Below are 12,298 nucleotides of genomic sequence, written 5' to 3'. Positions count from 1 at the left end.
TAAAGGAAGAATGTTGCTTTTATGCAGCCACTTCTTTCCACTCCACTTCTGGCTTTTTGGTGCTGAACGGGAGCTAAGGAATTTCACAATCTTTCCTGCCCTAGAGTGTTTTCACTTCAGCTAGTATCTCAGGCTGTAAGCCAAAGAAAGCATTATTATTATTATGAAAACTAGATCTCGGGAACAGGGAAGGTGGGCTAGTGGTAGAGTGCTTGCCTAGCATGCACGAAGCCCTGGTTTCCATTTCTCAGTACCACAAACATAGAAAGAGAAAGAAGTGCAGCTGTGGCTCAAGTGGTAGAGCTCTAGCCTTGAGAAAGCTCAGGAACAGTGCCCAGGCTGTGAGTTCAAACCCCAGGACTGGCAAATAACAGTAACAATAACAATAACAATAATAATAATAATAATAATAATAACAATAATTCTGACACACCAATCATTTCATTTCTAATCCATTGAATTTCAGATCCTGATTTCTCTCTTGTTTTTGTTTTGTTTTTATTTTTTGTTTGTTTGCTCTGTCAGGACTAAGAGCCAGGAAAGGCAGAAGGCTGGTGGGAGAATCTGCATATCCAGCTGCCAGATAACACTTGCAAATGCCAAGGTTACCTCCTTAATCCTCTGGATCTAGTCGGTTCTGCCTAAAAAGAACAAGGAGGGAAAATGACAGAAGCCTCGGTGGGGATGTTACAGAAAAATCTGCCTTCCACAGACTACCCAGAAAGTAGGCCAGCAGGTAACTTGAATTAGGTTTGAAGTCTCCCACTAAGGCAGCTAGGCTGGGATGGAGGGAGGGAGGGTTAGATCTGGGATATGTGCCTTGAGTTGGAGTAACATTCCTCTTCTATCTTCTCCTCCTCCTCCTCCTTGTCATCCTCCTCCTCTTCTGCTTTTTTTTTGCCAGTCCTGGGCTTGAGCTTATGGACTGAACATTGTCCTTGAACTTCTCAAGGCTAGAGCTCTACTACTTGAGCCACGGAACCATTTCCAGCTTTTTTCTATGTATGTGGTACTGAGGAATAGAACTCCTGTCTTTGTGCATGCTAGGAAAGCACTCTACCACTATGCCAAATTCCAGCCCTTCTTTGTGTGTGTGTGTGTGTGTGTGTGTGTGTGTGTGTGTGTGTGTGTGTGTGTGTGTGTTGATTATGGAACTCTGGGCCTGGGAACTGACCCTAAGCTCTTCAGGTCAAGGCTACCGCCCTACCCTTGGGCCACAGTGTCACCTCCAGTTTTCTAGAGATTATTTGGAGATAAGAGTCTCATGGACTTTAGTGCTGGGCTGGCTTTCAACCACCATCCTCAGTTCTCAGCCTCCTGAGTAGCTAGGATTCCAGGCGTGAGCCATTCTGTCCAGCTTTATTTATTTATTTTTATTATTTCGACAATCCTGGGCTTGAGCTTATGGACTGAACACTGTCCTTGAACTTTCTCAAGGCTAGAGCTCTACTACTTGAGCCACAGGACCATTTCCAGCTTTTTTCTATGTATGTGGTACTGAGAAATCGAACCAGGGTCTTCATGCATGCTAGGCAAGCACTCTACCACCAGGCCAAACTCCCAAGCCTTATTTTTTAAATTTTTTTATTGCCAGTCCTGAGGATCGAACTCAGTGGCTGGGCACTGCCCTTGAACACCTTTTGCTCAAGGCTAGTGCTCTGCCACTTGAGCCACAGTGCCATTTCCAGCCTTTTCTGAGTATGTGGTACTGAGAAATCGAACCCAGGGCTGCATGCATACTAGGGAAGCACTGTTCCACTAGACAACACTCCCAGTGTACCTTTTTTTCTTTCTTTTCTGCACCTGGGCGCTGTCCCTGAGCTCTTCACCTCAAGGCTACCACCCTACCCCTGAGCCACAGCCCCACTTCCCTCCTCGCCTACTTTTATATTACATTTTTATTTTTATATTTTATTATTCCATATATTCATATTATATATATACAATTTGCATGTAGATCATATAGTATGCTATAGGATTGATAAAGTACAACATACAACAATTATATAGCACCATGTAACTTAATCCTGTATGTAATATAAGGGTCTATATAGCCAGGGGGCTGGGGTTTACATTTGTCATCCCAGCTACACAGGTGGCTGGTGGTCAAGCCATCCTGAGCAGGAAAGGCCATGAGCCTCTTCTCTCCAATGAACCACCAGAAAAGTAGAGGTGGAGCTGTGGATCAAAGTGGTAGAGCACTAACTAGCCTTGAGGGAAAAACTTCAAAGACAGTGCCCAGGACCTGAGTTCAAGCCCCAGGTCTGATCAAAACAGAAAGTATATATATAGTATTATCATGTTATATTATATATTAGAATATATGCCATTATGTTATATAACATTATGTATCACAGAACACAATGGTATATCAGATGAAGTATTTATAATGTCTGTCATATAGCATATGACCAAGCTGGGATTTGAATTCAGAGCCTGGGTGCTGTCCCTTAGATTTGCCTCTCAATGTTGGCTCAACCACTGGAGCCACAGCTCCCTTCTGGCCTTTTTGTGGTTCTGTGGAGATAAAGAGTCTTCAAGACTTTCCTCCCTGCCACCCTCACATCTCGGGCTCCTGAGTAGCTGGGGTTACAGGGAGGAGACACCAGTGCTCAGCTCCTCCATTCTTCCCTTTTCCACCATTGCAAGATGGCCTCTGGTGCTAATTGAGCCAGGACAAGCCACAAGTAGGGAATGCTATAATCATTTTCCTTCTAGCACTTTCCTTGGATTTAGACCCTCCTCTTTCTCTGTTTGCAGTGAAGGGGCTCCAGGAAAAATACCCAGGAATATCATCACCTATCACACTGGCAAAATGGCACTGCTGTGTGTTGACTATTGTGCTTCTGTTAGGGATGACAGTTGTGCTAACGGTGATTCTAGCAGGTGAGTGGCTTTGAATGACCAATGGGTAGCTTAGGTCCGGGACGGGCACAGAAAACAGAAGACTGATTATAAAGCAAATCCATTGTGTGTTAGTGAACCAAGCAGAAAGCCGCATTCCAGAGCACAGCCTGTTTTCTTCCTGTCCAAGAGAGTGGATTGGCTTTGGGAATCAGTGTTTCTATTTTTCTGAGGATACAAGGAACTGGACGTCCAGTCAGGACTTTTGTGCCTCCTCTGGAGCCAATCTGGCCAACTTTGACACCATCCAGGACCTGGTAAGAAATGCTTTTGGGGGGCCACGAGTTTGGCCTAGGTGCCCGGAGTTTGGGCTAGTGGTACAGTGCTTGCCTAGCATGCACGAAGACCCAGGTTCAATTCCTTGGAACCACATACATAGAAAAAAAAGCCAGAAGTGGTGCTGAGGCTTAAGTGGTAGAGCTCTAGCCTTGAGAAAGCCCAAGGACAGTGCTCAGGCCCTGAGTCCAAGCCCCAACTGGCAAAAAAATGCCTTTGGGGTCCTGTTCTCTGTGACATGCTGAAGACACCCCACCCCGACTTGGAGAGGTTGTGTGAAGTTAAAGGGTTGGGCGCCAGGAGCTCACGCTGTCATCCAGCTACCCAGGAGGCTGAGATGGGAGGATCACAGTTCCAAGACAAACTGTGCAAGAAAGTCATGAGACTCTTACCTCCCAGGAAAAAGCTGGAAGGGGATTTGTGTTACCGCCTTGAGCACAAGAGCTCAGGGACAGGACTGGCAGGGTGGCTTGGTTTTAAGAGCTTGATAGCATGCAGGAAGCCCTGGCTTCGATTCCTCCGTACCACATATGGCGAAAAAGTGGGAAGTGGAACTGTGGCTCAAGTGGTAGAGTGCCAGCCCTGAGCAAAAAGAGACTCAGGAACAGTGCCAGGCCCTGAGTTCAAGCCCCAATATTGGCACACATACACAAGCATGTACATACACACACACACACAGACACACACACACATACACACACACGGACACACACACACACACACACACACACACACATGAAAGAGAAAGAATAATTCCTTCTAATAAATAGCTTCTCAGGAGGTTAAGATGTGAGGTCAAAATTCAAAGCCAGCCTGGGACAGGGGAAAAATAAACTTCATCTGAAAGACAAGGACTCTCATTTTCAACTCACTGTGTTTTATTACAGAATTTCTTGAAAAAACACAAAGGTTACGATCATTGGATTGGACTGAGAAGAGAATCCTCAAAGCACAGCTGGAAGTGGGCAGACAACACAGAGTTCACCAACTTGTACGTTTTCAACCACCTTTTGGCTTCTTTGTTTTGGGTCAGGATTGGGGCTTGAACTCAGGGCCTGGGCCCTTGTTCCTGAGGTTTTGCTCAAGGCCAGTGCTCTACCACTTGAGCCACAGCGCCACTTCCAGCTTTTGCTAAATAGTTTATTGGAGATAAGAGTCTCATGGACTTTGCTGGCAGGGCTGGCTTTGAACTGTGATCGTCAGATCTCAGCCTCCTGAGTAGCTGGATGACAGCTGTGAGTCCTGGAACCCAGCATGGATTTGTTGTTGTTGTTGATGGTTTATTTTTCTGCATTTTGGAAACAGTTGAGCCTGAGTGAAGGTCACGTCTAGGGAGCCCACAGGTGGCTGTGGGTCATGAATGAATGCGTGGTTAGTGTGACTGGGATGGACGGGTGATGGACAGACAGGTGGCATTCACACCAGGACTTTGAGAATGGAGAAGAAACGCAACTCAGCCATCAGTGCTCAGCAGACGACCGCTGGTCTATTCTGGTGAAACTCCAGACAGGGGCCGGCTTGTGGCCTGGTGCTGGAGTGCTTTCCTCGCATGCACAAAGCTCTAGGTTCAACTCCTTCCTAGCACATACATAGAAACAGCCGGAAGTGGCACTGTGGCTCAAGTGGTAGAGCTTCAGCCTCGAGCCAGAGAAGCTCAGGGACAGTGCCCAGGCCCTGAGTTCAAGAAAAAAAAATAAATAAATGAAGAAAAAAAGACAGGCAACAATCTGGGTCTGGTGGCTCTCACCTGTCATCCTAGCTCCACGGGAGGCTGAGATCTGAGAATCAGGGTTCAAACCAGCCAAGGCAGGAAAATCCATGAGATTATCTCCCATGAACCATACGAAAAAAAAAAAATAAGGCAGAAGTGGTGCTGTGGCTCATAATGGGAGAGCAGGGTTAGCTTGAACACCAGACCTCAGGGAGAGACCAAGCCCCGAGTTCAAACCCCATACCTGACAAAAGAAAGAAAGAAAGCAAGTAAGTACCCAAATGTGAATGCTGCACGTGTTTCTGCTTGGCTCTAGGGTGGAAGCGCAAGGCCCTGGGGAATACGCTTATTTGGATGAGATTGGAATTAGCAGCGCCAGGGTCTCCGAAGAGAGAAAGTGGATCTGCAGCAAACCAAGCCTCTATGCCCAGTGCTCAGCTGCCTCCAGCTCTCTCCTACCCCGTGTCATCTCCTTCTCTACATACTGTCTGCTTGTAGCTGGGATCCTAATAGCTCATGCCTAGAATCCCAGCTATGCAAAAGACTGACCTCTGAGGACCTAGGTTCAAAGCCAGCCAGGGCAGGAAATTCTGTGAGAGTCTCAGCTCCAGTGAAACACTAGAAAACCAGCAGAGGCACTGTGGCTTAATTAGTAGAGCCCTAGCCTTGAGCTAGGGCCAGGGCTCAGGCCCTGAGTTCAAGCCCCAGGATTGCCAAATAAAATAAAGTTTACAGCAACTTTAGCGTTGCTACTGGAGGACAAAGTTGTGACTTCTCTGTTCTGGGGTTCATGGAGCCAGGGGTGTCAGAGCCCACTGGAAACACGAGTCACTCACCAGTGACACACATGCATGACACGGCCAGGCGTCAAAGGCCTGTGCTACCAGAAGATGGGGACTTACACATTTCCCACCTGAAGCTCATCCCACTTCCTGCTTTTACTTCACCACATCTTTACCTCAAGGAATTGTGAAGAAGGGTTTCCCCTCCCCATGGTACGTTAGAAAGGCAACACATCAACTCTCTCTCTCTCTCTCTCTGTATAGTGTGTGTGTGTGTGTGTGTGTGTGTGTGTGTGTGTTGTGCTACTAACTTTACATGGGGAAATGAAACCCTTCTTTACAATTCTAAATAACTGAGCTTGGAATGTTATATAATCTAGCCCCAGACACAGGCTCAATAGAAACGGATGGCATTATAGAAGTTCTGTTTTTGTACCATGGTCATGCGTGTGTGTGTGTGTGTGTGCCTGCATGTGCACGCATGCTTGTCCCGGGTCTTGAACTCAGGGACTCATGCTCTTGGTTGGCTGTTCTTCTGAAGAATGGTGCTCTACCATTTGAGCCTCAGCTCCATTTCTGGTTTTCTGGTGGTTCATTGGAGGTAAGAGTCTCCTGGACTTTAGTGCCCAGGCTGGCTTTGAACCACCATCTTCAGATCTCAGCCTCCTGAAAAGCTAGGATGACAGAGGCGTGAACCACCACGCCCAGCCACCATGACACTTTCTGCAGGGGAAGCAGGGTGGGAGTCTTCTGAGTTTAGCCCACCCAGAGCACGAATCTCTCGTCATTTCCCCCATTTTGACTAGACCATTTTCCATGCCAATCTCCACTGGGGAAATTTAAACCTGGGGGAGTCAAGACTGACGTCGGCGTCCTCACCCAGCTGAATCCATTGTCACGTCAGCCAGGGTGTCAGGAAAAACCCAACTGCGCCTGCAGCTGCCTCCCCTCTCCTCTGCCTGCCACGACTGCAGCCACGCAGGAGGAGCCACACCAGGCCCAGAAATGTCCAAATAAATAATGACAAAGACATAGGAAATAAGCTTCCATATTTAGGCATGGAACCAAGTTCAAAACCAACGCAGGACAAGACCAAGAGACTCCAGGAAAACACATAACAAAACCAGACAGAGCCACAGAGACTTTTTAAGTACTCATGGTAGCCTGGTGACCACACACCAACTGTCAGAGTGACAGAAAGTCCACGGGGTCCTCAGATGTCTCCGGTCGCTTCCCCCTGGAGAGGTTTTTTTGTTCCCTGCCATCTGTGGGCTCAGGAAATCCACATCTCTGCCCCATAATAATCCAAACAGGAAACAGACAGCACAGACCCACTGTGACCACTGGACAGTGAGAACAGGACGGGGAAGGCCCACGACTGGGCTTGCTGCGGGGCTGGAGAGGCTGTGCTGGGCTCAGGCCTGTTCCTCTCCCGTGAGCCCTTTCACAGCCCTCCACCAGAAATCCCCCGTGGAAATCCACTCCACAGGCTTCCCCGGGCTCCTTCTGTGGCCTGTCCCACACAGGGGCTCTGTCTGTGGCCTGTCCCAGGCTATCTCGCTGGGGCCTCTAATGAACTGGGACCCCCATAAAGTCACACGCTCGGACTGATGGTAAAAAAGTGTGAGGTTTTCTCTTGTGCTGACTGGCCAGGGCAACTCAACTCGGGAGTGAGAGGCCCGAACTCAAAAAGCAGGGGGTTTATAAACACAAAAACACCACAAGTAGCTCCATATAGCCCCACACACGTGGCCAAGAAGTGATGTCACATAATTCTCCTGGCCACTGGCTCTACTGTCACCTTACAAGGAAATCTGTCATTTTAGAGGTTACCAAAACTAATGGGTGCAGAGGTAGGTGAGCAAATTCCAGAAGCAGAGCTACGAGCTGGACTTTGTAAAATGTGAACCATGTGATTCTAACTTGAAGCCACAGCTACTTTTTGCCTGGGGATTTTCAGATAAGCTTCCTGTCTGGCTGGGGGTCTTTAGATGGCTAAAGCCATGGCTCAGAGGGTAGGGCACCAGCTCTGAGGGTTTTGTTTATATTTTTTAAAGCATGAGAATAGATAATGCCCTGAGTTCAAGTCCTCCCCTACCGGCACACACACACACACACACACACACACACACGCACATATGTGTGTGTATGAATGTATTTATAATACATAATATATTTTATAAATACATTAGATTATGGCTGGGAGTGTGGCCTAGTGGTAGAGTGCTTGCCTAGCATGCAGGAAGCCCTGGGTTCGATTCCTCAGTACCACAGACACAGAAAAAGCCGGAAGTGGTGCTGTGGCTCAAGTGGTGGAGCTCTAGCCCTGAGAAAGGTCAAGAACAGTGTCCAGACCCCGAGTCAAGCCCCACGACTAGCAAAAAGAAAACATTATGTTATATATACACATGTGTATATATGCATTAATATATAACATATTATCAATGTATTGTAGAATATATTGTGTATGATATACAATTCCTATGCAAATGTGCATGTCATTGTATTTCAGACACTGTACGTGGGTCTTTTTTTTTTTTTAACACTTTCTCAGGTTTACGTCTTTTTGTTTGTTTGTTTGCCTACCCTGGGGATTGAACTCAGGGCCTGGGCACTGTGTCTCTCCATGGCGGGTGCTCTGACACTTGAGCCACAGTTTTTTGCTGGTTCATTGGTGTTAAGAGTCTCCTGGAGTTCCCAGGCTGGCTTTGAACTGTGATCCTCAGATCTCAGCCCCTGGGTAGCTGGGGTGACAGCCTGAGCCACCAGCACCGCTCTTAGGCTTCTTCCAGCTCCCTTGCAAACCATGCAGAATAAAAGGCCTTAGGAGGGAGGGGAGGGGGGGGATTGCAACCCTTTCTGGCCTAAGCAGAGGCCATGGCGTTTCCACTCTCCTGGTCTCCTGTGGAATTGGAACATTGTCACTCTGCACGCTGCAGCCGCGCCCTGCGCCCACACGGGGGCGGTAGATTCCCTGCCAAGTCCACCTGGGCCAGAGACCAAGGCTTCCCTAGACAGCTGAGTGTGTGTGTGTGTGTGTGTGTGTGTGTGTGTGTGTGACCCCAGAATGAGCAGGGAGCAGTGGGTGAGTGTTTCACGCCTGTCACCCCAGTACTCAGGAGGCTGAGATCTGAGGATGGAGGTTCAAAGCCTGGTCAGGTAGACAAACTTGTGAGACTCTTATTTCCCGTGAACCAGCAAAAATCCACACAGGAAGCTTTGGCTCAAGTGGCAGAGCACCAGCCGTCAGGGAAAAAAAATAGGAGCTAAGCAAGAGAACAGGGTCCTGAGTTCAAATTCCAGCACCAGGGCAAAGCCCAACACACACACACAAACACACACACACACACACACACACACACACACACACATGAGTAATCTCTGAGCAGAGCCATGTAGAGCCCTGAATTCTGGTCCTAGTAGAAAATGACAGATTCATTTGCTGACATTTGGTGGCTGTGGAGAATTTACTTTGTGTTGGATTGGATTGGTTTGTTTTTGGGGTGCTGGGGTTTGAACTCAGGGCCAAGCACTTGTAGACGTGAGCTTTACCTCTAGAGCCACAGCTCCACTTCCGGTTTTCAGGTGGTTGGTTGACAGTAAGAGTCTCACAGACTTTCCTGCCTGGGCTGGCTTTGAACCTCCACACTCAGCTCCCAGCCTCCCGAGTATATATTTATAATAGTATATTTCATATCATATATTCTTATGATATAGAATATCGCATGATATATATTGTAAGACTATATAACATAATATATGATAAATAAGAATATATGATATATTATACTTTATATCATGAGAATATATGTTATAAAATGTATTATATTATACACTATTATTACATAATACATTGTTATAAATCATATATAAATATTATTTATTTAATAAATATAATGCATGTTGCATATTTAATATTTTATATGCACACATTTATGTTCCAGTAGCTTAAACCTGTAATTTTAGCTACTCAGTCAACTGGGAGCTGAGGATTGAGGTTCAAAGCCAGCCTGGGAAAGAAAGTCTGTTAGACTTTTTTTTTAAAATTTGCCATTCCTGAGACTTGAACTCAGGGCCTGGGCACTGACACTGAGCCTCTTTGTGGTCAAGGCTAGCGCTCTACTGCTTCAGCCATGATGCTCCTTCCAGCTTTGATCTATGTATGTGGTACTGAGGAATCGAACTCAGGGCTTCCTGCATGGGAGGCAAGCACTCTACCCCGAGCCTCCTTCCCAGCCCATGAGACTTTTAATCTCCAATTAGCCAGCAAAAAGCTGACAATGGACCAGCGGTTCATGTGGTAGAGCACCCAACCCATGAGAGAAAAAGCCAAGGAATTACCCAAGGCCCTGAGTTCAAGGTCCAGCACGGGGTGTGGGGGGCGGTTGACAGTTGCACACCAGGTCTGTGCAGGAATGTGGACTCTAGAATGAGCTCAGTCGAGCGCCATGGTGGACAGAACACAACGCCAACGGGTTCATGTGTGTGTTCACATTTCCTTGTGTTTCTCCTCCTGCTATTCCCCTCCCGCCCCCCATCCACAACCAAGATTTATTCCCTCCAGTTCCGAGTTCTGTGCACAGGTCAAGGGTGAAATCTGAACTGGAGAGGCAGAAAGCTGAGCTGGGAGTCATGGCTCTGATTTCTGTCTGGGAAGTTCCTTCTGGCAGATCCACTGTATTTCAGAATCGCAGCTCTCAGCATAGAGGCCTCTGTGTGAGACGTGGGCGCAGCTCGGGGCCTGGGAATCTCCGGTCATCTGGAATCTGAGAGGCAGGACCAAAAACCCACGTGATGTGGAGCAATGTCTCAATCCATCCCTCCCCCCACGACCCGCAGAAAGGACACAGGCTCAAGGTCACCAACACAAGGTTGCCAAAAAACCTTTTCATGCAGCTCACAGAATCCTCAGCCATGCTAGAGTTCATCTCTATTGGAAAGAATCATTCCTGTGTGTGTGCGTGTGTGTGTGTTTTCCCAGGACTTGAACCCAGGACCTTGGTGCTGTCCCTGAGCTACTTTTGCTCAAGGCCCAGCACTCTACTATTAGAACCACAGCGCCACTTACCACTGTTTTGGTGGCTTCATTGGAGATGAAAATCTCATGGATTTTTTTTGCCCAGGCTGGCTTTGATCCTGGATCCTCAGATCTCAGCCTCCTGAGCGGCTGGGAGGACAGGCGTGAGCCACTGATTCCCAGCTGAAGCTGTGAATCTCTTCCTGGTCCTGTCAAACTCCATTAGAAGCCAGGCTCTGGTGGCTCCCGCCTGTTATCCCAGCTGCTCAGGAGGCTGAGATCTGAGGATCCAGGTTCAAAGCCAGCCCAGGCAAGAAAGTTCATGAGATTCTGATCTCCCATGAACCACCAGAAAAGCTGCAAGTGGAGTTGTGGCTCAAGTGGCAGAGGACCAGGCTGGAGTGAAAAAGCCAAGTGACAGAACAGGCCCTGAGTTCCAACCCCAGGAGCAGCAGCGAAATAAACAAACTAACTGGAGATGAGTGTGCACACTGGATAAAAGAGCGAGTGACGCCCCTGCCACGTGGAAATGCTCCTGCAGCCTGGGAACCCCTTGTCTTCGCAGGCTGCTCAGCCTCTGGAAATTTCCTGACCAAACAAAGACACCTCTGTTGAGCACAGGCTCCATCTTACAGCACACAGCTGACACCCGTGGAGTGTCACATTACATCCCCGGACTCACGTGGTGGGATTGAACGCAGAGCCATTTATCCACTTCCACGCCTCCTCCAGCACTGTGTGATTTAGTCCAATCCAGTAGAGACTTTTGTCATGTTCTAGAGAGTTCTGCAGGAGCCTCTGAGATAGAGAACAAATGACAACCAGACTTTGTGTGTGTGCATGTGTGTGTGTGTGTGTGTGTGGTGTGTATGTGTGTGTGTGTGGTGTGTGTGTGCCAGTCCTGGGGCTTGAACTCGTGGCCTGAGCACTGTCCCTGAGCTGTTTTGCTGAAGGCTGGCACTCTACCACTTGAGCCACAACTGCACCTAGGTCATTTTGGTGGTTCATTGGTCGCACAGGCTTTGTTGCCTGAGTTGGCTTTGAACCCTGATCCTCAGATCTCAGCCTCTTGAGAGGCTGGGATGACAGGTGTGAGCTACCAACACCCAGCTGTTTCTATTTTATTTTCCCCTAGTGTAGCAGCACAAGTAAGAATGCCCTCACGTCTCTAAGTGTTAATTCTGCCTTCTCTGTGATGTATACAGATAGACACACACACACACACACACACACACATACACACATCATAGATGTCGATGCCTAGATGCAGAAATAAAGTTGGAAGTGTTACACAAACATACATATGAAAATTGGATAGAAGAGGAAGGAAGATGGCGCCGAGACACTAGGGACGCTGCCTAGCTCTCTCTGACAAAAAGAGAGAACCAGGGAGTCCCACGAGCCAACTACCTAAAGAAATCCACAACAACAAACTCAAAAAGCAACGGAGAAGGACTCAAACCAGAAAAGAAATCCAGATAAAGCTCACATCCAACTTTCTCAAAGAATTCAGAACGCGAGGACCCCTCCCCACCTCTCGCCGCCGGATCCAAGCCGCGAAAAGCCGCTTGAGCGGGTGCCGGATCCACGCGGGGAAAGCGGGGCGGG

General features: G+C 48.0%; 1 protein-coding gene across 1 annotated transcript; it reads left to right on the top strand.

Moving 5' to 3' along the window:
* The first annotated feature begins 663 nt into the window (after positions 1–663).
* LOC150042069 (C-type lectin domain family 2 member F-like) lies at positions 664–5,415 on the top strand. The gene is made up of 5 exons (XM_090325201.1): positions 664–736; positions 2,761–2,886; positions 2,980–3,161; positions 4,068–4,171; positions 5,208–5,415. The coding sequence occupies exons 1-5, from the start codon at positions 664–666 to the stop codon at positions 5,413–5,415; spliced, it is 693 nt and encodes a 230-aa protein (XP_090181327.1).
* The last annotated feature ends 6,883 nt before the right edge of the window (positions 5,416–12,298 follow it).

Source organism: Megascapheus bottae, chromosome 37, assembly GCF_031878675.1.
Source record: "Megascapheus bottae isolate mThoBot1 chromosome 37, mThoBot2.hap1, whole genome shotgun sequence".
Classification (NCBI taxonomy): Eukaryota; Metazoa; Chordata; class Mammalia; order Rodentia; family Geomyidae; genus Megascapheus; species Megascapheus bottae.
This window is presented reverse-complemented; position numbering and strand designations above follow the sequence as displayed.

What these genes read in the sequence shown, in the direction of transcription:
- LOC150042069 (XM_090325201.1), top strand. Translation starts at nt 664, where the DNA reads ATGACAGAAGCCTCGGTGGGGATGTTACAGAAAAATCTGCCTTCCACA. An exon ending in CCCAGAAAGTAGGCCAGCAG is followed by an intron (nt 737 to 2,760) that starts GTAACTTGAATT and finishes CTCTGTTTGCAG; the next exon opens with TGAAGGGGCTCCAGGAAAAA. An exon ending in GCTAACGGTGATTCTAGCAG is followed by an intron (nt 2,887 to 2,979) that starts GTGAGTGGCTTT and finishes ATTGTGTGTTAG; the next exon opens with TGAACCAAGCAGAAAGCCGC.